The 25,211-nt window shown below is 48.9% G+C and overlaps 1 protein-coding gene across 2 annotated transcripts; it reads right to left on the bottom strand.

The window, feature by feature from the left end:
- Nucleotides 1-339: 339 nt before the first annotated feature.
- Nucleotides 340-24,906, bottom strand: ROPN1L (rhophilin associated tail protein 1 like). Of its 2 annotated transcripts, none has more exons than XM_028168034.2 (6): nucleotides 24,772-24,906; nucleotides 24,288-24,462; nucleotides 20,466-20,589; nucleotides 19,140-19,301; nucleotides 7,429-7,604; nucleotides 340-3,448 (listed from the first exon to the last, which is right to left on the bottom strand). In XM_028168034.2, exons 2-6 carry the CDS (start codon nucleotides 24,416-24,418, stop codon nucleotides 3,409-3,411), a joined length of 633 nt encoding a protein of 210 aa, XP_028023835.2. In that variant the 5' UTR covers nucleotides 24,419-24,462; nucleotides 24,772-24,906; the 3' UTR covers nucleotides 340-3,408. The 2 variants fall into 2 exon arrangements, with proteins under 2 accessions (XP_028023835.2, XP_007188317.3); XM_007188255.3 differs by lacking the exon at nucleotides 340-3,448 and adding an exon at nucleotides 3,774-3,950.
- Between the last annotated feature and the right edge of the window lie 305 nt (nucleotides 24,907-25,211).

Raw genomic sequence — 25,211 nt, 5'->3', positions numbered from 1 at the left:
AAATCCTCTGTGCGCCACCGATTCATCGCCGCCCCCCTCCTCCCCGCCCCGCCGGCAGCCACTGATGTTTTTTTAGTGTCTCCATAGTTTGCCTTTTCCAGAATGTCCCACATACAGCATGTAGCCTTTGCAGATAGGCTTCTTTCACTTAGTGATATGCACTTAATGTTCCTTCATGTCTTTTCATGGCCTAATAGCTCATTTCTTTTTAGAGCTGAATAATATTCCATCGTCTGGATGTACCATAGTTTATTTATCCGTTTACCCACTTCATTCTCTTTCATTACTGACACACATGATTTTTTTTTAACATCTTTATTGGAGTATAATTGCTTTACAGTGTTGTGTTAACACATGATTTTTTGTAAAGTGAAACAGTATCCCCTGATTTATGTTTTTTGAGTTCAGATGTCCCCATTAGCAAGTTTATTTATGGCAATATTCATCTATTCTCAGTCTTATAAAATTCCACCCAAATGTATCTTCTTGACCTAAGCCAGTTTGGCTGGTCAGCAATCTGATGAGGCTCTCTTGGTGAAAGGGGGTGGCCTCCAGCGACAAGAGGAGGTGCTGGCTCTACATCCCCCCGTAGCCCCCCTCACTAGACAGTTACAGTGAAAGCAAGTCTCACCCCAAATTCTGCCCAATGGACAGACACTTGTTAGCAAACAGGCCCCAAAGTAGTCATGGGCGCAGCCCCTGTAGGCTTGGGAGGGGCCCACTCTCGGTCCTCAGGCCCCTAGAAGGGCACCTTGTTTAAGCAGCTCTGAGGCCAACTTGGTGACATTCTGATGGCTGAACACCTGCCTTCCCGCTGGGCCAGGCGGCAGGGTCCTCCGGGAAGCAGCAGGCCTGGCTCCTGGGGAGCGACCGCACGGGAGGGGCCCTCTCCTCTCTGACGTGGGGTCTGTTTAGAGACTCATGGTCCACTCCAGAGAGCACATTTTTAGAGGGAAATGGAGAAAATGGTGTAACCATTGGCAAGTGGCAAGGAATCTTCTGTATTGCTGGAGGACGGTCATAGGGAAGGATCCCTGAAGAGCAGGGCAAGCGGAAGTTCATTCAACTTGACTTTGGACACGAACCCGAAAGTCCATTACAGCTTGTCGCTAGTACGACACTTTGTCCTGGGCTTCACCTCGAACATTCCCTACCCAAGACCCGGATCAGTTCTGCTTCAAGGAGCCCCAGCTCCTTTCCGTGGATAGAGGGGTTTAAGGACCACAGCTGGCTGTTGGGTGTACTCCCCGATGACTGGATGCATCGCTGCTTCTAGGCCTTTCCATTGCACAGGGATGATGATTTCATGCAGATGCTCCAGTTCTAACTCAGGACCACAGGATTTTGACTTAACCTTATCTTTCTTTCTTCATTCCTCCATTCCTGGACAAAAATCCAGGTTCTTACTGCCACCGAAATACTCACTTATCCCATTACTGCCAACACTGATCACTGAAAACAATTTGGGATTTTTAACTGTTTTGTAACTTTTGTTTGTTACTGTATATTCCACTAGGAATGTTCAAGTGACTTGTTGTAAAGTCACTTGGAATAGTTCCTGTGGTTATACCACCGACTTGATACACAGTCAAGTTCATTGGTTTCATTTTACTTTCAAGTTTCAGGGATTTTTTAAAATGTAATTTTGTTTTATAATTATGTAAAATACTTACAGGATTCCAAAATCAACAAAAAGGGACTTTCAGAGAAGACCAGCTTCAAGCCTCCTCCATCTGTTCCCTCCCGGCCTCCCTCCTATATGTAAACATTTTTTGGTTCAGCTTTCAGAGGTTCTCTCTTTTTACCTACCTACCTGTCTATTTATATTGGTATTTAGGAAGGCTTGTATTTCTGCTGTAATGATTACCGTAGGTATCTCTAGATAATATCCTTGGTCTTTTCTTTTCAGGCTATGTGTGTTGGTTCTCTACAATGATCAGTATTGAAATTGGCTAGAAAACTCTTCTTCCCTCTCCATCCCCCAGATAACTGATATGAATGTTGGTTTACTTCTGGTTAATAATTATATGACAATCAATCAGCTGATTCTTTTCATATAGACCCCCCAGTCTCCGATATTCGATAGATGATATGTCCCTATGTTGTCAGCACGCACAGCCATTATACACGATAGCACATCCTTTATCACCATCATTTAGTCTCAGTTCTGTGGAGAAATATACATTCCGTATACACTGGTCCTTACGTTGACCTCCCCAATCTCTTTGTCTGAAACTCTCTAGCAGCTTCCTCAGGAAGGGTTCATTGGAACAATATTGCCTGAGGATGCTACTTTGCGGCCTTTATACCTCAACGTTCCTTGTCAGTCCCACGCCCAACTTGGACAGCAGTCTAGCAGTTTGTTCACCCAGGTACCCTGCCGACCTCCAGTGGGTCCAGTGACACTCCAGGCAGCTCAGTCCCTGCAAACCCCGCAGGCAGGTCACTCTCCAGAGCTGCCCCCACCCCAGTTCGGGCGGGGAGCCTCTCCCAAGTCCTCCATCCGTTCGTGGTGCCCTCTGAGGAGCGGCTATGAATGCATCGTATTAAGTTGTCCCTTTTCTGTCCCCTGATAGCAGGCCAACATCTCTTCTCTTTGTCACATGCAAATGTCCTGTGCTCTCTTGCCTCACGTGTGCCTCCTGAGGTGGCTGATTGTCTGGCTTAAAAAAACACAAAACCCTCTGCGCCTTTGTCGGGTCTGTGTCAGGTGCACGGGATGTCCAAGCACCGTTTGTGTGTCTTCCTTTGCACACCGCTTCCTTTGCATGCCCCTTCCTGCTGCAGTACTTCCCCTGCACACATCTGGTCACTCCACACGACTTACCACTGCACTCATACAAAACCTAAGGTATCTTTCCACTTAACCCCGTGCATGGAGGCTTTATGATTAGAAGGAGAAAAATACTTAAATTCTTTGGGGAAATCAAACTTTGAGAAGGTTTAAAGCAACTCAAAAATTGCAAAAGCTCTTAAAATGCCAACTCTGAAAAGTTTCTTGTAATTTTACGAATAGTCTCTCTATATCGTCTGTTCACTGCAAGGGTGACTGTAAGTCCAGGAAAAAGATCATCTCACATACAGTAGCTTAGTGTCCAGATGAAAAATATGCTTCACACCTTTCAGTGCAAAAAATGACACACTTCTTTAGATAACAACTGCATCTCCTAACTTTGGGTTTTCACAAGTCTTTGAACACCGATGAAATTTACTAGCATGGTAACAAATCTGCAGAGAGCCAACAAGCCAAACCATTCCCAAGTTCTCAGAAAAACAATCTGAGATGTATTCATTGACACTGTCATTTTGAAGACTTTATATCAAGAAAGCAAATAAAGGATCTCAATGCTTCTCTCTGTCCAGTGGACCAAGTGCTGGTCCAAGTTGATGGTCCAGTTTGCTTCCCAGTCATGGATGCTCTTCCAGCCGGTGAGTCCTCCAGGCCCTCCTGTCACAGAGAAGACCCAGCTTCAGCGGAAGGCTCTCCTCCCAGGGAGCCTTAGGTGTGGCCGCCAGGGAGCAGAGGGCATCTGCCTTCCGGATGCTGAGGAGTTTTGAAAGAAGAAGAGATACCGCTGATTTTAAACTGCCCATTCCCCTCCCTACTCTGCAGCATCCAAACACTGTTTTCCTCAGATCATTTCACTGCTATGAATGTTTTGCATTTAAGGTTCTTAGGAGAACACAGTGAAGAATAATCATTAAATAGGGCCCCATGATGCATTGGTCACATTCCATTACAAGAAAAACTCACACTACATATGCATGTGGTTAATGACAAGTTGTATTTGATGCCAAGGTTTTAAAAAGCACTATTTTGACATTAAAATGTGTTCTTCTCTGTATTAATGGCCTATGTCTTCTGAGTTTTCTTTTCGAGGTTTTCTAAATTTTCCTCTTTAGGATGAAGAAAATCTGAAAGTCCTATCATGCCATTCTTTCTAGAGACTCTAAATTGGAAACAGATAAAGACACTTATTAGTAATTTCTTACTGCACACAATACAATTTTTATGGAATACAGTATAATTTATAAGTTTTACCTTAAAAAATTGATCATTTATGGTCTCAAATCAGTAATTCTTACCTCTAAAAATTAATCACTCTATTCTCTTTTACAAAAAACGCACATATCTTTCTAGGTGAAAAACTCAGTACTATGTTTGCAGTTTTTTCTTTATTGACAACTCAAATTTTAGTCACTTGTATTACAAAAGTATCTTTCTATTTTAAGCGTTGGTCCAGTAAAACTCAAAGGACTGTCTTAAGTCTATGAAACTTTGGCACTGATAACAGTGTATCTTTTGACTTTTTATCTATAAATAAAAGATGGTGAACATTAGTAAATTTCTACTAGCAACTTAGTAGATGTAAAAACACTGAACTGTAACAATGTTGATTTCCGACCTCAGTGGGAAAATGAGAGCTGTCTTGAGGGCTCATATTTTAAAGTAAAAGGAACACAAGTTAGTGCTTCTAAAACATGTTTTACCGTAAAAAGGAACAACCTCTTACGGGCCCAGGGGAACCACACGTGTGGGAGAGCCTCCCACTGTGGCCGCTTGGCGACGGGGAGGATGGGGAGTGGACCATCTCCCTGAGCACCTGCCCTCCTGGGGGCGGGTGTCCCCCCACCCCCGCTGCCGGGAGCCGAACCTCTGCTCCGCAGCAGGGGAATCCGGTTACTGTCTTTGTATTTCAAACACCAGGTTATAAACCCCGACCTCCCAGCCGGCAGTTAAATGCCCTTCTTTTTACCTTCAGCCCCTCCCTGTGGAGGTCGAGCCTACCTCCCCGTTCCTGGGAGTGTGAGCTGTACCCCAGCCACACTTCAGCTCCTCTGTCCCCATCACTCTTCGGAAAGCACCGGTGCCAGGGGCACAGTGACCTCTGTGGCCAGCGTAAGGGACAGCTTTGGGGTCTGCCGCTCTGGACAAGGCCCCTCACTGCCCGCCCCCCCCCCAAGCCTTTCCTGGCATCACTTCCCCCGCGTCACTCTTCCTGCTTCAGGTCCCCCTTACTCACTGCCCCCGCCTCCAAAAGGCCGGACTCCCGCTGCCCCACGCTTGGTGCTCTCCTCACACTGGGACTCCCGGCGTCCCCCTGGGAGGACGCCAGCCCGGGTCTGAGCTCCCTGACACGCCCTGCGGCCCCCCGCCCCGACCCCGCCACAGGCCCATCAGCTCACAAGTCCTGCCGCCCCCGGTCCTTCCTGGGAGAGACACAAGCATCCACTCGGGCGGGAGCCACTTGGGCAGTCCTGGAAGGCTCTCTCCCCTCACTCCTCACCTCCAGTCAGCCACCAAATCCAAGCAGCACTAAAAAGCCTCTCCCTTCTTTGTCAGCTCTTTTCCGGACCTTCGCAGAAGCCTCCTAGCTAGTCTCCTTACATCTGCTACTCAAGGGGTCTTCTAACCAAAATTCACCACCACGCTCCCTAAGACCTTCTATGGCTCCCTAGTGCCACCAGCCATAACCCGAACTCCTTAGAGGCCCCCGTGTCCCTCCATCACCACCCGTGGGGTGCATCCACCCATGCCCCCCCAGCACCGCTCCGCGTGCAGATGCCACCCCAGGCTGCTGAACCCGCCGCACGGCTGTGCTCCACGCACAGCACGGAAGACGGCTTCACGGAGGGACCGGCGGCGGAAGGTGCTGCCTTATGGGCAGAGCCCCTTAGGGGAGGCCTCGCCGAGCTGAGGACCCTCGGCAGCCGTGCAGATGGGCGGGGCGTCTGAGACCAGGGCAAAGGCCTGGAGTCGGGCGAGCTTTGTCTTCTCCAAACCCAGGGCGGCGCGTGGCTGAAGTGCCGCGGGCGGGAGCGACGCACAGGCAGCGCTCAGCAGGCAAACGCGGGGCGGGGCGGGCAGGGATCAGCCCCTGCGGGCGGGCGAGAGGCCGGGAAGGCGTGGCGGGGACGTGACTCGAGTCATCATTCCCGAGGACGGTGGCCGCCGTCTGGGGAACGGCCGAGCTGGGGGGGTGCAGGCGGGAGGGCCGGTGGGGCCAGAACCAGGGGCAGCAGCGGGTCCCGGGGGGAGGGGTCGGGGGAAGGGGCTTCCGGCGAGGGTCACCCACGTCTAGTCCTGACCTAGTGGGGGGACGGTGACGCGGTCCACGAGCGGGGGAGCGGAACTGCGGAGGGGAAGGTCCGGGGGGACGTGGAGTTCTCTTGGGACGTGTTAATAAGCCTGACGTGTGCAGCGGACCCACCTACACAGCCGAGGAGAGGGCGAGCGGGCGCTGTGACATCCGAGTGTGGAGGTCAGAGGCCAGATAGAGGCCGCGTGCCAGGAGGGGCTGGGGTCCCCGCGGGAAGGGGACAGGAGAGGGGAACGGAGGGCTGGGCTCGGAGGCTGGCCAGAGGGAGGGGGACAGGAGCGCTCTGGTCAGTGTGTGAGTGGGAACCGCTCTGGGGCCTGATGGGGAAGGAGCAGGAGCAGGGGACGGTCCCCAGGTTAGACGGCTTTAGCAGGACGCCAGGCCCCCTCCTCGGGCCTGTCATCGGTGAGCGGGCGGCACGGTGCGGGGCGGGGGGGAGGAGGAGGGCTCAGGAAAGAGGAGGCTCAGGGAGGGGCGACCGCTGGCGGCGGGCAGATTCCCCTGGGACGGGCGAGGAGCGGGCCAGGGAGTCGTGGTGTCTGGGGAGACGGGGAGGCCCAGGAGGATGAAGGAACGCGGCCTCCAGATGGAGGTCCGAGAGGCCAGAGTGCGGGGCCGGCCGAGGGTGCGTGGAGAGGAGGAGAGAGACCGAGGCGCCGCAGCTTCAAGGAGGAGGGGAGAGGTTGCCAAGTCGGTGGATGACGGACACGACGGAAGAAAAATGGGAGGACGGGGTCTGGAGGCCCAGTCCGGTGGCGGGGTCCTCAAGGGGGTGCGCTTCTGAAGGGGGGAGGGGAGGAAGGGGTTTGGAGGGAGGGACAGGGAGGGCCGAGAGGCTTGCCCGGAGCAGCACCGTCACCACCCTTAGAGGGGCGGCCCTCCCCCCCGCGTCCCCCCCCCACACACAGGCAGCACAGCACAGGGCGGGGGAGGGCAGGGGGCACGGGGTCGCTCCTCACTCACGCCCTCCACCTGCAGGGACCCATTCGGTGTTTCACTGTTGAGAAATGAATTACTTTTGAACATGCCCCGGTTTTAAACCATGTGACATCCCGTGTTTAAGAATCAAGATGCGTTTTGGATACATGTTTCTTAAGGACGGGATAAGCTGTCTCCCTCTGAAGTCTGCAGAGACCGGCACAGCCTCCCGAGGCCCGGGTATCCTCGGCTTCACTAAGTGACACCTCGGGGCACAGCGTGTGCTGCCTTCCCTTCTACAAAAGGCCGGATTCGCGGGTACCACGTTATCTGAGAGCAGAGAAGAATGGGAAGAAGGAAGTCGTTCCGCCACCGAGACACCTGCGTTCCTGGGCCCGCGAGCACTTACACGCTGTCCTTCAGAGAGGAGAGGTAGGACTCCGTGTCCGATGCAGGTATATCCGAGTCGAGTCCCGACAGGTAACGGTAGACGTAGGAGAAAGTCTCAAAGGGGATGCGCGCAGGCCCCCCCTCGGGGTCAGCGGTCAGGATCTCACACAGGTGCTTCATCGCAGTGTTCAATGACTAGAAACACCACAAACCAGGTGGAGAAAAGGTTACTACCGGGATTCACTAAACTGAAAGGAAAGACAGCAGCAGAATAAACACCTGAGTACATTTTACAGAAGCTCTCTCAAAAGTACGTTCTTGGTCTGAATTAAGAACTAGGGGAATTTATAATTGCCTTAAGAAAGAAAAAGAAAAGGTTGATTGGGATGTATTGTAATTGGCCTGAAAAAAATTTGATTCCCAGATTTTATTTTATTTATTTATTTTTTAAATAGAGTTATTTATTTTATTTGTTTATTTTTGGCTGCGTTGGGTCTTCGTTGCTGCACGCAGGCCTCCTCTAGTTGCGGCGAGCGGGGGCTACTCTTCATTGCAGTGCGCGGGCTTCTCATTGCGGTGGCTTCTCTCATTGCAGAGCATGGGCTCTTGGCACGCAGGCTTCAGTAGTTGCGGCATGTGGGCTCAGTAGTTGTGGCTCACGGGCTCTAGAGCGCAGGCTCAGTACTTGCGGTGCACGGGCTTAGTTGCTCTGCATCATGTGGGATCTTCCCGGACCAAGGATTGAACCCATGTCTCCTGCATTGGCAGGCGGATTCTCAACCACTGCGCCACCAGGGAATCCCCCAGATTTTACTTTATGTTAAATGGGAATGACTCTTACAGCAGAAATTAACACAACACTGTGAATCAACTATACCTTCATAGAAAAAAATCTAATGGGAAAAAAAATAAAAGAATTTTAAAATTTTTTTAAAAAATGTGAATGACTTGGGACGTCCCTGGTGGCGCTAACTTCGAGCGGCTGCCCCTGTCGGGAGGACAGAGCTCAGACAGCAAGCCTAGGAGACAGACTAGAACCCTCCAGAGAAGCTCCTGTGGGAATGAATCTGGGCTGCGCTCACAAGGAGAAAGAGCAAGAAAAAACCAGTGGGATGGCCACAGAGGACAGTCCCCAGGGGAAAGGTGCAGGTTTAGGGAAAGTCACACGCAGACCTGCTTGACCAGAACAGTGACTGTGGGGGAAGTACACGCAAAGGGCTGGAGCCAGCTCTGTGTAAATTTTAAACAACACATTCATTCTCTCTCAGTTTCTGCGGGTCAGGAGCCTCGGCACTGCTTCGCCGGGCCCTCTGTGAGGCTCCAATCAGGTGGCAGCCAGGGTTTGGTTCTCGTCCAGAGGCTCGACTGGTGAGGGATCCACTTGCGGCCGCCCTTAGGGAAGGGCAGATCTCACTCTCTGGGGCTGTAGGACTGGAAGGGGGCTGGCCTCTTGCCGGCTGTTGGCCGGAGACCCCCCTGAGCTCTGAAAGGCTGCCTGCAGTTCCTGACACGGGGGTCTCCCTGAGGTCCTCTTACAACACGGCAGCTTGCTTCTTCGAGCGCCAGGAGCTGGACCAGGTTCTCATGGTCAATATCAGAGAAAAATCACGTGTGCTTCCGGCAGCGGGAGGGGAAAGGCAGGGGGACCGAAATGAGGTTCTCGCACAGAAGTTGCGAATGGCTGGCACCCTTCATGTTCCAGGGACCCTCTGAGAGCCTGACTTGGCATCTCATTTACTCGTCACGGTAACCTCGTGAGATGAGGCCAAGGGGGCCCAGAGAGGCTGAGTAACTTGTCCCAGGTAAGCCAGCTGGGACGGGACGCAGGCAGCCGACCTCCTGGGCTCGGCTGTGACCACCACATTCCACCACCGCCAACAGTCACTGGGCTGGCTCTGGGAGCGAGTGACAGGGCTTACATGTGCCTGGATTCCAGGTGTTCAGCTGGACCATAGGAGCACATCTCCCCCATTGCCATCAGCTGACACTCGGGGCATCTGCAAAGCTACCAGCCATGCCCCACCCTGACCGATGGCCCTGCTGAGACAGAATGCACCGGGGTGGGGGTGGGGCAATGGTGCAGTCCTGACATTAGCCCAGCTCTGCGGGCAGAACGATGCTCTAGTTAGAAAAATGATGGCATTCATTTCTCCAAGGACCACTGCCCACGCCGGGCCCCCAAAAGGCTGTCCCGAGGGAGGACTTGGTGAAAACAAAATTGTGTATTTTACTGGCTCCTTGCTTGAAACGTCTCAGGGACGTGTTGCTACATTAGATGCTGCTGTTTTAGCCCACACGGTGGGGGGCAGTCGTCACGAGGGTGGGACCGCGGAGCCTGGGGCGGTGGGGGGAGGCAGCTGGCGAGGAGCCTGCACAGGAGCGCTGGGTGACGGACGTTCCAGCGCTTCCGAGGAAGAGCTATTTAAGGAAAAAACACATCAAAGTGTTCTGCCATCACTTCCCTCTGCAAAGGCGAGATGACATTACCAGTGTTGACGTTTCTGACAAAAAGATTTGCAGCAATTTTTACACCCAAAAGGATTCATGAGGCACCTTGCCTGGTTTGGAGACTCTGTTTCCTACAACAGATTTCTCACTTCCAAGGGTGGTGGGTTGTCAAGGCTACTTGCTCACCAGCCACAAGGACGGACCCCTCCCTGGCCAGCGCCCCCTTCTCCAACCGCCTGCCCATTATTCTCTGGTTGGAAATTCGTCCAGGAGGAGGTGGCTACAGTGTCCGCAGCCCAGCGTGCACGCCTGAGCCAGATCTCAAATCCAAGTGGAGACGCGTGAGAAACACGGGCGCTGCGGCCTCCTGAACATCTCCAGCACCAGTTCCGTGGGTTTTTCCAATTTCAGAATTACAGCTGCTCTCGTGACGACACCATGAGCCACCTCACAGCTCCCACCACGTCCCTTTTAGCTGCAGGAAAATAGCAATGTGGACAATATCCTGACTGACCCTTTGAATAGAGTCAGGACCGTGGGGGTCTCTCTCCCGCCCTGTGGCCTGAGCTCAGGGTCGCACAGCGGCACTGACTCCAAATCTCAGTTTTAAAAAGCCTGCGACACAGAATTAAAATGAAAAAGGAGAAGTAACGACTGACACTGCAGAAATACAGAGGATCATGAGAGATTACCACAAGCAACTCTATGCCAATAAAATGGACAACCTGGAAGAAATGGACACATTCTTAGAAAAGCACAACCTTCTGAGATTGAACCAGGAAGAAATAGAAAATATAAACAGACAAATCACAACACTGAAATTGAAACTGTGATTAAAAATCTTCCAACAGGGCTTCCCTGGTGGCGCAGTGGTTGAGAATCTGCCTGCCAATGCAGGGGACACGGGTTCGAGCCCTAGTCTGGGAAGATCCCACATGCTGCGGAGCAACTGGGCCCGTGAGCCACAACTACTGAGCCTGCACGTCTGGAGCCTGTGCTCTGCAACAAGAGAGGCCGCGATAGTGAGAGGCCCGGGCACCGCGATGAAGAGTGGCCCCCGCTCGCCGAAACTGGAGAAAGCCCTCGCACAGAAACGAAAACCCAACACAGCCAAAAATAAGAATAAATAAATAAATAAATAAATTTATTAAAAAAAAAAAAAATCTTCCAACAAACAAAAGCCCAGGGCCAGATGGCCTCACAGGTGAATTCTATCAAACATTTAGAGAAGAGCTAACACCTATCCTTCTCAAAATCTTCCAAAATATAGCAGAGGGAGAGACACTCCCAAACTCATTCTACGAGGCCACCATCACCCTGATACCAAAACCAGACAAAGATGTTACAAAAAAAGAAAACCACAGGCCAATATCACTGATGAACATAGATGCAAAAATCCTCAACAAAATACTAGCAAACAGAATCCAGCAGCACATTAAAAGGATCATACACCATGATCAAGTGGCGTTTACCCCAGGAATGCAAGGATTCTTCAGTATATGTAAATCAATCAATGTGATACACCATATTAACAAATTGAAGGATAAAAACCATATGATCATCTCAATAGATGCAGAAAAAGCTTTCAACAAAATTCAACACCCATTTATGATAAAAACTCTCCAGAAAGGAGGCATAGAGGGAACTTACCTCAACATTATAAAGGCCATATATGACAAACCCACAGCCAACATCATTCTCAATGGTGAAAAACTGAAACCATTTCCACTAAGATCGGGAACAAGACAAGGTTGCCCACTCTCACCACTATTATTCAACATAGTTTTGGAAGTGTTAGCCACAGCAATCAGAGATGAAAAAGAAATAAAAGGAATCCAAATCAGAAAAGAAGAAGTAAAGCTGTCACTCTTTGCAGATGACTTGATACTATACGTAGAGAACCCTAAAGATGCCACCAGAAAACTACTAGAGCTAATCAATGAATTTGGTAAAGTAGCAGGATACAAAATTAATGCACAGAAATCTCCTGCATTCCTATACACTAATGATGAAAAATCTGAAAGAGAAATTAAGGAAACACTCACATTTATCATTGCAACAAAAAGAATAAAATACCTAGGAATAAACCTACCTAGGGAGACAAAAGAACTGTATGCAGAAAACTATAAGACACTGATGAAAGAAATTAAAGACAATACAAACAGATGGAGAGATATACCATATTCTTGGATTGGAAGAATCAACATTGTGAAAATGACTATACTACCCAAAGCAATCTACAGATTCAATGCAATCCCTATCAAACTACCAATGGCATTTTTCACAGAACTAGAACAAAAAATTGCACAATTTGTATGGAAACACAAAAGACCCCAAATAGCCAAAGCAATCTTGAGAAAGAAAAACAGAGCTGGAGGAATCAGGCTCCCTGACTTCAGACTATACTACAAATCTACAGTAATCAAGACAGTATGGTACTGGCACAAAAACAGAAATATAGATCAATGGAGCAGGATAGAAAGCCCAGAGATAAACCCACACACATATGGTCACCTTACCTTTGATAAAGGAGGCAAGAATATACAGTGGAGAAAAGACAGCCTCTTCAATAAGTGGTGCTGGGAAAACCGGACAGCTACATGTAAAAGAATGAAATTAGAACACTCCCTAACACCATACACAAAAATAAACTCAAAATGGATTAAAGACCTAAATGTAAGGCTAGACACTATAAAGCTCTTAGAGGAAAACATAGGCAGAACACTATGACATAAATCACAGCAAGATCCTTTTTGACCCACCTCCTAGAGAAATGGAAATAAAAAGAAAAATAAACAAATGGGACCTAAGGAAACTTAAAAGCTTTTGCACAGCAAAGGAAACCATAAACGAGAGGAAAAGACAACCCTCAGAATGGGAGAAAATATTTGCAAATGAAGCAACTGACAAAGGATTAATCTCTAAAATATACAAGCAGCTCATGAGCTCAATATCAAAAAAACAAACAACCCAATCCAAAAATGGGCAGAAGACCTAAATAGACGTTTCTCTAAAGAAGATAGACAGATTGCCAACAAACACATGAAAGGATGCTCAACATCACTAATCATTAGACAAATGCAAATCAAAACTACAATGAGACATCATCTCACACCTGTCGGAATGGCCACATCATCAAAAAATCTACAAACAATAAATGCTGGAGAGGGTGTGGAGAAAAGGGAACCCTCTTGCACTGTTGGTGGGAATGTAAATTGATACAGCCACTATGGAAAACAGTATGGAGGTTCCTTAAAAAACTAAAAATAGAACTGCCATATGACCCAGCAATCCCACTACTGGGCATATACCCTGAGAAAACCATAATTCAAAAAGAGTCATGTACCACAATATTCATTGCAGCCCTATTTACAATAGCCAGGACATGGAAGCAACCTAAGTGTCCATCTACAGATGAATGGATAAAGAAGATGTGGCACATATATACAATGGAATATTACTCGGCCACAAAAAGAAACGAAATTGGATTATTTGTAGTGAGGTGGATGGATCAAGAGTCTGTCATACAGAGTGAAGTAAGTCAGAAAGAGAAAAACAAATACCATATGCTAACACATATATATATGGAATCTGAAAAAAAAAATGGTTCTGAAGAACCTAGGGGCAGGACAGGAATAAAGACGCAGACGTAGAGAATGGACTTGAGGACACGGGGAGTGCGAAGGGTAAGCTGGGACGAAGTGAGAGAGTGGCATGGACACATATACACTACCAAATGTAAAATAGATAGCTAGTGGGAAGCAGCTGCATAGCACAGGGAGATCAGCTCGGTGCTTTGAGACCACCTTGAGGGGTGGGATAGGGAGGGTGGGATACGGAGGGTGGGAGGGAGACGCAAGAGGGAGGGGACATGGGGATATATGTATATGTATAGCTGATTCACTTTGTTATAAAGCAGAAACTAACACACCATTGTAAAGCAATTATACTCCAATGAAGATGTAAAAAAAAAACCAGAGAATAAAACGCCTGCGACCCTTTTCGTTTCCTTATCCTCGCAGCTTTCCTAATTCACAACGTGGTCCTGGGGCTTATGGCCGGTGTGGGAGGGAGACACACATTCTCTGGTTGGCCGGACATGGTGCTGGAGTGAAGCCAGTCCATCAGGCTGAAGGGACGGAGGGGCTACGAGGCCCAGCATCCGCCGACCCCACTCCCCCATTCCCCACAGAGGAGACGCTCAGCCTGGGGGGCAGTGAGCCCGGGGGCCCACGATCAGCTGCCTCGTCAGCAGAGGTAGTTACTAAACATGCCTGCGGCTGGACGCCTGCACTCACGTCAGGGCCACATCTCTGCACTGGCCGCAGGGGTGGGCGTCTCAGAATGGGCTCGAGAGGCCCAGCGGGAACCTGAACGGGGGGGCCCCAGGGAGAGCGGCCGGGAGCGAGCCAGGTGCTGCCTGCAGCGCACAGGGCATCTCGACGGGTCACAGACACCAGACCCAATGGGCGGAGTGGACGCCGTGCTGTGGACGGGGCAGCAGAAGTCGCTCCGGCACGTGCAGGCAGAGCGACCAGACTCCAGTTGGGCGCGGGTGCGGGTCTGAGATCTCCAGAGCCGGAGCTGTTGGGAGGCTGACACAAAGATTTTTGGGGTGCGGATCACGTGAGGATATAAAACGGTATCAGTGGGAAGGCCTAGGAGTTGTTACTCTGACGTGGTGTCCCAGCCTGAGGGCGGCGCACTCCCCGGGCGACAGGGGCGTCCTCAGGGGCCCCTCCGTCCCCCGCGTCTACCGGTAGCGGCATCTCCGGAGCCCGTGGTCTGAGTCCGAATCCTGCCCGACCACCTCCACCTGCGGCGCCGAGCCTCTCCCCACAGCTCGCCACCCTGCGATTCGGAGAACAGGACTCTCCTCCAAGGGCCGCTGGGAGGACTAAAGAGAAAACAAACAAAGGGCTCCGAACATTCCCGCACGTGGTGAGAACCCTGGCAACGCTGGCCGTTCGTAAGCAGTACGTTCTGATGGGAAATTACATGACACGCGCGTATGTCTGCAGCTGTACACACGGAGGGACGCTCTCGTGAATGAAGAAGTGCAAAGGCTTTTCAAACCCGAACCAGAGGCAGGTGGGTAGTCTGTCGTTACGGGCTTTGTCAGTCGTGTGTGGGTGCAAGGGGGACTCGGGCCACAACGTTTTTACATTACAAAACAGATCTCCATACTTGAAAAAACAGACGAAAAATGTTGATCCACCTCTGTACCGCTTAGGATCACTGATGGGGCTGCGGAAACCTAAGGTGAAGGTCACAACACAGACTTGTTTTCGCTTCGCCCGGCAAGCACTAGCACCCTGGGAGAGGCGCCCACTGACACGGCCAGCCCCCGACGCTCCCCCACCCCGTTTGAAGCTTCGATGTGAGACCCAGAGCAGCGCTCGGGGCTTCGAGGATGTACCAGACGTCCCTCCACGGGCAGGGGGTGTCGGGATGCTCAGCACTCAGGGCGAGGCCCCCACGAAGCCACACCGACAAACGTCCGTGGAAGGAACGAAGGGCGAACGACGCGTGTGGCTCAGACATCTGGGGTTCCAGTCTTTGCAGAGAACTCGGTTCATCTGAGTAGAGTGGCTCTGAAGACCAACGGAAGAGCCACAAGCCGTGAGACGCCGTGGAGTGGACGGGGCAGCAGGAGTCGCGACGACACGTCCAGGCACAGCGACCAGAGTCCAATTTCACAGCAATCCTATGTGCGACGAGGTGGACAGCCGTGATCCACGAGAAACTCCTCCTCCTCATCTCGCTTCACTTCTTCATCTGCTCCTTTTTGAAGGTTTTCTTTTTTAAGCATAAAGACAAATGCTAAGATGCCAAACTACATGAAGAAGCGTCTCCCAGAAGTCACGGCACTGTGCTCTGGGGGCATCTCCAAGCTACCCCGCCAATGCGGGCACTCGGTGCATCAACAAAGCAAGTGTCGCCTTGGGCCTGGCTCCTCCTGGCCCCCGTGGACCCAGAGCACGGCTGTTAGCCCTGCACTTGGGGTGGGGGGGGCGGTGGGCAGGCCAGGGCAGAGCTGGCACCTCAGGCTGTGAACTTCGCCTGGATATGAAAGTATGAAAGGTTCCCCGCTTTCCACAGTGAGAAGGGGGCCACTGGCACCAGGAGAGAGTCAAAGGCCAACAGCAAAGACTCCCGGCAGAGGTGGCTTACTCAGGGGACAGGGCAGGGCCCCACGCTGGCTGACGGGGATAAGTGACACGTTATAGGAAAAATAGAGAAGCGTGTGTGCTGTTTCCCTGTCCCTTCCCCAGTAGTCACTTCAGAAAGGAAGCTCCATCCTTAACAAATGTCTCCATCTAGTGTCACACCCCACACACGGTAAGAGGTCTTATCTTGCAAAACAGGCTTGGTTTGGTTTGAAATCTAGTGGCTGATCCTCCTGATTAGGGAGGTAGAAATTACAAAGATGGATCCCCAAATATGAAATGGTCTAATTTCTCATCATTATAAAAATCTAAATTTCACAACTAAGTTTAGAGGAGCAAACCATAAAATCAAATATTAGTTATTAATTTTATATTATTAAAATCTTAGCCCATCTGCACCTTCCGAAATCAAAAGCTTCTCTCTATGAAATTCAAGACAACTAACTTCTCAAAACTTTATTCTCTATGTATTGTCAAAGATTACCAACAATATATTTGCAATCGTTACTGAAGTAATCTACATAAAAGGAAATGTAATTTCTTTTGGACCAGAGCCTAAACACAAGTTTGTAAAGAGCACTCTGCGTTCTCACTTGAGAGTACTTTAATTTTCTTTGATATATAGCATAGCAAATGCAAAACTATGCAAAGATTAGCAAGCTCGTGTTTTGCAACACAATTTGTATGCCTCTTTGTATGAGGGCTTTTTTGATCGTAGGAAGGCTCTAAACAACTTTATATATTTCAACTTTATTCTTTCCATCAAACTGCTTAACCCACCTAAGTATATATGTATATACAATTTGAACTATGGTTGTTTTGTTTACTATGTCTAATCTGGTAAAATATTCAAAATAATCTCACATTTATATTGACCTATTAAATATCTGCAGTTTGAAAAAAAAAAAAAAAAAGTTGCAATTCAGTTATTCAATACAAACACGAACCCATTAAAATGACATAAAAGTTCCTCTAAGATCTTATTCATAACATTTCCATGTATTTACTGCAAGCGAGTAAAAAGGACCAATTTATGTAACTGGAGTAATAAATTGCAGATAATGTCTTATATATGTAAAACTGCAACTCAGAAATAATTACAAAAATGAATACTACAATATGGTTAGGTAAATTCTAGAAAACTCCATACCTACTGTAATATAATTCTCTCTGTAATCTGAAGTCACTAAGAAATGTAACACTATTAAAGCATATAGTATTTGAAGATAAAAAAAAAAAAAAAAAAAAAAAAAAAAATCTTGCTTCCAGAGTTCCAGATGAACAAAGCAACATAAAATTTCCTCCAATAGGGCTTCCCTGGTGGCACAGTGGTTGAGAATCTGCCTGCCAGTGCAGGGGACATGGGTTCGAGCCCTGGTCCGGGAACATCCCACATGCTGCAGAGCAACTAAGCCCGTGCGTCACAACTACTGAGCCCGTGAGCCATAACTACTGAGTCTGCTTGCTACAACTACTGAAGCCCGCACACCTAGAGCCCGTGCTTCACAACAAGAGAAGCCACCGCCATGAGAAGTCCGTGCACCACAACGAAGAGTAGCCCCCGATCGCTGCAACTAGAGAAAGCCCGCGCACAGCAACGAAGACCAAACTCAGCCAAAAAAAATTAAAAATAAATAAATTTATTTTTTTAAAAATTTCCTCCATTAAAACCCAGCTGGGATTCTCCCCGGTGGCCTCTGAGCCTAGAGAAGGGAACTTGGTCTGAGGTGTCCAGCCCAGGGCTGACCGCTCTCTATGGCTGATCAGAAACACCACCTGTGGGCAGGTACACAGCAAAAGGGAGCGACCAGCCTAATACCCACTTTACTGGGGTTTCAGAGGTTCTTGCTGGGACCATTAACAGAACCAGTAAATTGCACTATATTCACACAGCAGAGGAGATGAATGAACCACAGCGTCTGTAATGATACAGATGAATAAAGAGAAATCTACTTGGGAATGAAAAAAAGTTCCATAAGATTAGTAACAATTGAAAGTTAAAACCAACTAAAATTAAATGATGTATTTCTTGGGGTCCATATGGGATCAATGGGAAGCGTGAGATCAGGGGAGCTGATGCTTCAGGTGTGGGCGGCAGGGGGACGGGTTGGAGGTTAGCTGCAGGTGGTTAGTTGTGTTAGTGGTCATGCGAGGTAGTGTTACACAAAGTAATTCTTAGAAGTTAAAACAGAATTGAGGAGGCTGACGCGTGGACCCGAGATGAGGGCACCCATGAAGTGAGGACTAAGAGTTCGCCAGTTACGTGCTCTGGGGTCCAAAGACGGAAGGGAGACGGTAGCAAACTTTGCTCGTCTCTGCAGTAAAGGGAGCTAGCTCTCTTTTCTCAACCCCTTTCTTCACAAACTTAGAGTGGTAACTTTCCCTGCACTTGACCCCTGTGTCTCACAGGGTGACTCAAATACTAGGGCTAAAGAGAGATTCTAGACTTCTACCCCCTTCCTACCACACCCACCTCCCTTAGTTCACAAACTTGAGGAACGTCTGTGTCTTCATTCCTTTTTCCTCTTCGTCTTCTTTTTTTTGGCCGAGCCACCTGGCTTGTGGGATGATCATGGTTCCCCAACCAGGGATCAAACCCATGCACCCTGCAGTGGAAGTGCGCAGTCTTAACCACCGGACCACCAGGGAATTCCCTGTGTCTTCACTCCTAAGTTGTATGAGTTATACTTTTTAACATCAGCAAGGTATCTACAGTATTAGTTACTAATAACAGATTTTAACTAAAATAGAAAGTAATTTTATGCCTCTTTGCACAGATGAGGGAAACAGATATTATCATTTACCAAGTGACATGTAGTTTAATAAAAGTCACTGATGCATTCTCTTCTAAAAACTAAACACATCTTAACAGTATCTATATGGTTTGTCTACTGTTAACATCTTTTAAATTGAGGCATTCATAAGTACTTAACTTCTGTAAAGTAACTATAAGCCTAAAATACAATAAACATCTGAAAAAAATTGCCTTTCTAAGACAAAATTATTACTAAAGTAATGAAAGTGTTCCTTCAGTTACTGAAACACCTAAATTATTTTTAAGCCAGGCCTATGATCACACAGAATTATTAATATGCTATTTATAGGTACGTACCCCACCAAGCATGCTGCATCCAAGCGCTAAAAATTTTATCCCCTCGATTTTGTTTTCACAAGGATCCAACTGCAAGAGAGCTCTGAATTTTTCTACTGGCAGGCACAGATTTTTCCATTTCTGCTCAAGATCTGCTAATTCCACATATTCCTTGTGGCTACACTGTTTAGAAAACACAGCATGACACAATCTACATAAGTTTAAAAGCCCCAAGAAGTAATATAACGCTGTTGAAGACTTAAACAGAGCACCCATCCCCTTTCAAAGATGAACTCTGAATTCACTGCACCATTAGCCCTGGGGAGGGGAGGGGGGGATGTGTGTGTTTGGGGACAGGGGGTGCACAGGCAGAGAAGGGGGCTGGGAACTAGAGACTGGCAACAAGTTACTTCTCAAGAGAAAAAAGGACTGGGAAACAAACATGGCATAATGTTATGACAATAAAATAGGCACATAGACATGGGGTGCATGATTCTCTATTGTCTGCCTGAAATACTTCACAATATAAATAAAACTTCAATAAATCAAATAAAATCCAACCCTGAAACATGCTAACAGTTAAATGGGGTAAATCTCAACACTGAAAATAAATTTATTCCTTCTACTTTTAGACAACTTTATGAAAATTGGTAACTCCTGTGATCTGCTAGCAATATTCTGCGTGAAAGAGGTTTGAGCAACTTTAGCGTCTCTTTTCCCAAACTACCCCTTGCCGTGGTTATTCGTTTTCCCTTAAACTAGACATGGGAAAATCTCGTCTCCAAAAGTCACCGCACGCGGAACAGGAACACAGGACTTCGAGATGTATAATGGGGACGAGTCGCTTTAAAACTCAGGGTTATACCACTGATGTTGTTTTTAGCAACACAGCCAATCATTCAGATAAAATACACTTTCTATGAACTTTCCAAGTGAGATGGTGGGTCTCAAGGGCTCTCAGGAGGGCTGGAAGCCAGACGCCCGAGGGCAATCTGTCTTTCAGATGAAGAAGGTGGCGGATTATCACGTTAGCATCGTTTTTATAAACACATATTTCAAGAAGGATCTTGCAACTCCCATGTCTAAAATTTCGTATTTTCAGATCTTTTTTTTAGTCTAGCAGCCTCTTGCATCTTAATTCGGTATTTAAAAGAAATTATATTTCTATATAATCATGAATAGCTATCTTGGGTTCTTTAAACCAGAGAAAGGCCCTGAATCCAAGATTCCTTCTTGGAATAAACCTTGAAGGTTTACTGCAGGGGAGGCAGGGCTTGCATGGACGATCGTGGAGCTTTCTGCGGCGCTTTATCTCAAGTTCAGCTGACTGATAGCAAACTCTTATACCTGCTTGTGCAAAACTTTAAGGAGTCCTTGAGTCAGGCCTGTGTCTGTTTTCTGAGTGGCCATGGGCATTTCGATTCTGTCTTTTACAGGAAGTGGATCTCCTCTTGACAAAGCTGAAAAATACCTAACAACGACAGACATCTCTGAAGGCTCATCAGCACACAACCAGCCCCTGAATTCATGCCCTTCTGTCAATGAACCCAGAGGGCGACAGTGATGAGGGAGGACAGAGCTGGGTCCCCTGGCCCAGCTCCTGTCCCGGCCCCAACACTCAGCTCTCCGACTTCACCTCCACCCGTGCCTCAGTTTCTCTGTCTGCACAGCGTGGACGATGGCAGCCCCGGTCTCAGGGCCCCCCCCACCACCACCGGCGCTCCTGGGGCTCCTGTAACAGGTGCTACACTTATTCAGCAAACGCCATCAGAGTCCTGAGACTGCCGGAGGAGGTGGAGGTCAGGGCCCCGCATGACCCGAGTGCAAGGTCATGGTCCATCATGCCACTTTGACAGTTGGGGGGCTTGGCCCTGCTTTTTGAGGGGCTTGATTTCAAGCATCTCTGCGCCTATTCAGCTCTAAGGCGCCCGGAGCAGGGAAATCACTGTTTGGCTAAGTCAGGTGCCGACCTCCCCCTACCCTTCACTTTTCCTGTCTGGTTTTTTTTGTTTGTTTTGTTTTTTAGTATTTTCTCCCTTAATTGTTCCTTTCTGGGACACGGATATTACTGCTTAAATTGGGAATAAGCTGGGGCACAGAGACAGTTTGGGGCAACAAGTCAGGAGGGGGTGTACACCTGGGCTCTGGCTGGAGGGGGGCAGGGTGCCGGGCAGGGTCCTTCTGCGAGACTCACTCCCCTCGGCCACGTGTCAGCCGGGGCCGGCGGCTGAGGCCACATTGTTTGCTGCCCCCATGACTTTACCTCCATCAAAGAAATGACATATCCAGGAAAACAAAACACTAAATCATCCAGGGCCACAGGTAATAATTTAAAAGATATGAGTAATGATGGTTACCAAAGGGGAAATGGCGGAGGGGGGAGATAAACTAGGAGCTTGGGATGAACATACACACTACTCTATGTAAAACAGATAACCAACAAGGACCTACTGTAGAGCACAGGGAACTCTGCTCAGTATTCTGTAATAACCTATATGGGTAACAAATCTGAAAAAGAATGGATAGATGTATATGTAGAACTGAATCACTTTGCTGTACAGCAGAAACTAACACAACACTGTAAATCAGTCCTACTCCAATAAAATTTTTTAAAAAGATATGAGTAAATAGAAACATCTCTGATGTAACAAAATGTAGATAAATAGGTATTTGTTAGGCTAACAGAAATTTTATATCTCATCCCCTTCTTCTCTCTCCACCCCTCAAATTCGACTTTGTTTTCATGCTTTTAGGACAAGTCCAGTCATATTTCGTGAATTTAACAGTCTGAGAGAAAGCTACAAGGCAGGCAATTAGACAAACGTGGACCTGAAGACCTAAAGGGCCAGGCTGCGGGGGGTGCTTCACTTTGCCATGTTGTTCCTAATCAGGATTTTCAACGATTTCGTGGTCTTTACTCCTCATCACCCGTCAAGCCAATCACCAGGCTCGGCCCAGCCTCTAGAGCAGCGCCCCCTCCCCAGGAAGGCACTGGCAGCGTCTAGAGGCACTTCTGGTTGCCACAAGCTGGGGCGGATGGGTGCTTGTGGCACCTGGTGGGTGCAGGCCAGCAGGCCGCTAAGGAGCCTCTAATCCACAGGACAGCCCCACAGCCCCCAAAGAGCTGTCGCTCCAAAGCAGCAATAGAGCCGAGGCGGAGGAAGCCTGCCTGAGTGGCCAGGCCAACTTGTGTCACATGCCCTCGAGTATAAGGCTCACGTGAGCCCAAGCCTTCAGGACTCAATGACATAATCATGTACAGCCAATTAGCCGCCGCGTCGTGGCAGAGGCTGGGGGTGAGGCTCGTTTGAGAAGAACCCTCCCCTGAATGCCTGCTGGAACCTTCCACAGCAGTCACTTCCAGATGCACCCTGGCTTTCTGCTTTGCTTTCTGCTGCTTTTCCCTTCCTGTCGTGGCCCTCGTGTTATATGCTGTTTCCTCTTCTGCCTTGTCTTAACACCAATCGCTACAAAATCTTTCAAAGACCAATTCACCCTCTTCTGAACGACATCTCTCCCTAACAGATTCTGTTCTGAGAGAGTTGGGACACATGGCTAATGCTTGCTTTTTCTCCTAAACTCCAAAACTGCTCTTAAGAGAAATTAAGAGCATGGAACATTCAGAAATTTCTTGATTAAGCCTTTTAAATTAAAGTGAAGCTTAAAATAGTTGTCTCTAAAGTGTTACCAAACATAATGTTCCAAGAAAAAAAAAAAGATTAAATCTAGGAATGTTTGATAGAGAACAAATAAACTCTTATGAATCAGTTATATCTCTTATTTAGGCTTGAATAATGGTTAATACTAGAGGCCACAATTTTGGGCAAGAACCTTGAGAGAGTCTTTCAGAAGCAATAGACAGAAGCATTTGTCAGAAGGCAAAGTGCTGGATTAACCAGTAGCCTCTTGTGGTAGGTGCAATAAGGGCCCCAAAGATATCCTGGTCCTAATCCTGGAAGCTGTGGATCTTCTTTTACAGGGTAACAGGGAGTTTGCAGATGTGAGTGAGGATTTTGAGATGGGAAAATCATCCTGGATTATCTGGATGGTTCCTAAATGCAATCACAAGTGTCCCTAGTAGAGGGAGGCAGAGGTAGATGTGAGGATGCCACAGTACTGGCGATGGAGGTATGCCATGAGCCAAACAATGCAAGGAATGCAGCTCTAGAAGCTGGAAAAGGCAAGGGGAGGGATCAGACTCTCCCTAGAGCCTCCAGAGAGAGCAAAGTCCCACCAATATCTTGACTGTAGCCTGGGGAAACTGATTTTGGACTTCTGGCTTCCAGAACTGTAAGAGAATAAACGTTTCTTGTTTTAAGCCAACATGTTTGGTGGTTATCTGTTAACAGCAGTCATAGGAAACGAATTCACTTTGATCATACGGTTTAGGGAAGGTCAGCAAAATTTGACACGCTAGTTACTAAAAAAAATTAAGTTAAATTTATACTGATTCTTGGCACCACAAAATTGAGTTTCCGAGTCTGAATCTGTTTACTGAAAAAGGACAAAGAGCCTTCCTATAAAATCAACAGGGTTTATTTTAATGGTTCTAAGGTCTGTTGAGTTGTGACTTTTAAAGTATTAATGTCTGTTCCTGGAAATGGTTAGAATGTTTGCTGCAAGAAACTGCGAAGGCTCATGTGTTGTGAACTAAGCTGGGCAGAGTTTAACCTTATAGCAGCCTTGGGATGGTTACCCCAACATGAACCGGTCCTTCTGGTTCCAATAAACTCAACAGGTACCTAATCCTGGAGGATTCTCTGAAGACAAGGAACATAATCATAAGATTCCTCCTTGTAAAAAATCATTTCACAAATAAAGAAACTGTGATAGTTTGACTTTATAACACAATGCAGAAACTTTTACCCAGGGTAACTGCTTTATAAATTTTAGTCTACCTGCATAAATACCACTCTCCAACAATGGAGCTGTCATTGCTTTGTAGATAAATGAGCATTTTGCAGTAATTTCTGGTCTCGTGGTCAATAAACCATGATGTTTCCTAGATAGATACTTCGGGGTAGATACCACCAATGCTAAAGTGAAAGTCTTGCCGGTACCCTGAGTGTCCCGAGCGTTGGACCACTGGTCCAGGAAGGACGATTCACTAGGCACGACTGGGCACGGGGACGGGCCGGCTCTCCCAGGCGCTGTCCCTGGGGCGCTTACCCCGCGGACCACTGCAGCACGTCGGCGGGCTGGGTGCGGATCGCAGCCTTGGTGAACTGCTTCAGGATGTCCGGCAGTTCCGGGGGAATGTGGATCTGCTGCGCGCAGAACATGGTGTCGGGAAGCGGCATCGCTCTCCGCAGACCAGGACCAAGCTGGGAAGAATCAAGGTGTGCTGCGGAGCGAGAAAGGGCGGGTTGGTCAGCCTGGGGCGCGGGGGAGACGCGGCGGCCACGGGGCTCAGGGGCCGGGGTCCCGGGTCCCGAGTTTGGAGCCTGGCCGGGGACAGGGGTCTGGGGCGGGACCGAGGTCCGGGATCCCGAACCAGGTCGGGGTTCCGGGTTTAAACGGGGCCAGGCCGGGCCGCCCGCCTCTCCCCGGGTTTGGGGTGGGGCCGGGGCCAGGGCCCGGCCGGAAGCTTAGGTTTGGGGTTGGCCCGAGAGGCCGGCTTCGTGAGGCGCGGATGGCCGACGAGGGCTCTTACCCGCTCCTCCTCGGGCTCCTCGGAAAATGAGGACCGACCGCCAGTTCTAGCAACGGCCGCGACCCGGCAACTGGCGCGTAAGCCGCCGCTACTGCTTCGCGGCGGTATCCAGGCAACCGAGACACGCGCGGGCCCCGCCCCTCTGGCGTCGCGCACGCGCACAGGCCCCGAGCCGAAGCCGGCCTCTGGACGGTGCTGGAGGAGGGGGCCGAACGCGCCTGAGCAGTGTGGCTTCGGCGCCCCCTTTGCATTAACAGATAGCTCACAGCTGCACAAGCGGAACATTTCCCTTAGGAAAGGGCCTTTTGATCGACTGCCAAATGTGAGCGGCGAATTCACAAAGGACCCCCCCCCCCTTTCCTTTGCACGGCCTCCGTGAAGCTCTGGAACGAGATGCCTCGTGTCCTCCAAGGTAGGAAGCCGTTAAAGTCCTGGAGGCT

The sequence above is a fragment of the Balaenoptera acutorostrata genome, chromosome 2 (genome assembly GCF_949987535.1).
Source record: "Balaenoptera acutorostrata chromosome 2, mBalAcu1.1, whole genome shotgun sequence".
NCBI lineage: Eukaryota > Metazoa > Chordata > Mammalia > Artiodactyla > Balaenopteridae > Balaenoptera > Balaenoptera acutorostrata.
Note: the sequence above shows the minus strand (reverse complement) of the source record. Positions and strands in the feature narration are given on the sequence as shown.

What these genes read in the sequence shown, in the direction of transcription:
- ROPN1L (XM_007188255.3), bottom strand. Translation starts at nt 24,418, where the DNA reads ATGCCGCTTCCCGACACCATGTTCTGCGCGCAGCAGATCCACATTCCC. An exon ending in TTAAAGTTTTGCACAAGCAG is followed by an intron (nt 19,302 to 20,465) that starts GTATAAGAGTTT and finishes TTTTCTAAACAG; the next exon opens with TGTAGCCACAAGGAATATGT. An exon ending in GATGCAGCATGCTTGGTGGG is followed by an intron (nt 7,605 to 19,139) that starts GTACGTACCTAT and finishes TGGTGTTTCTAG; the next exon opens with TCATTGAACACTGCGATGAA.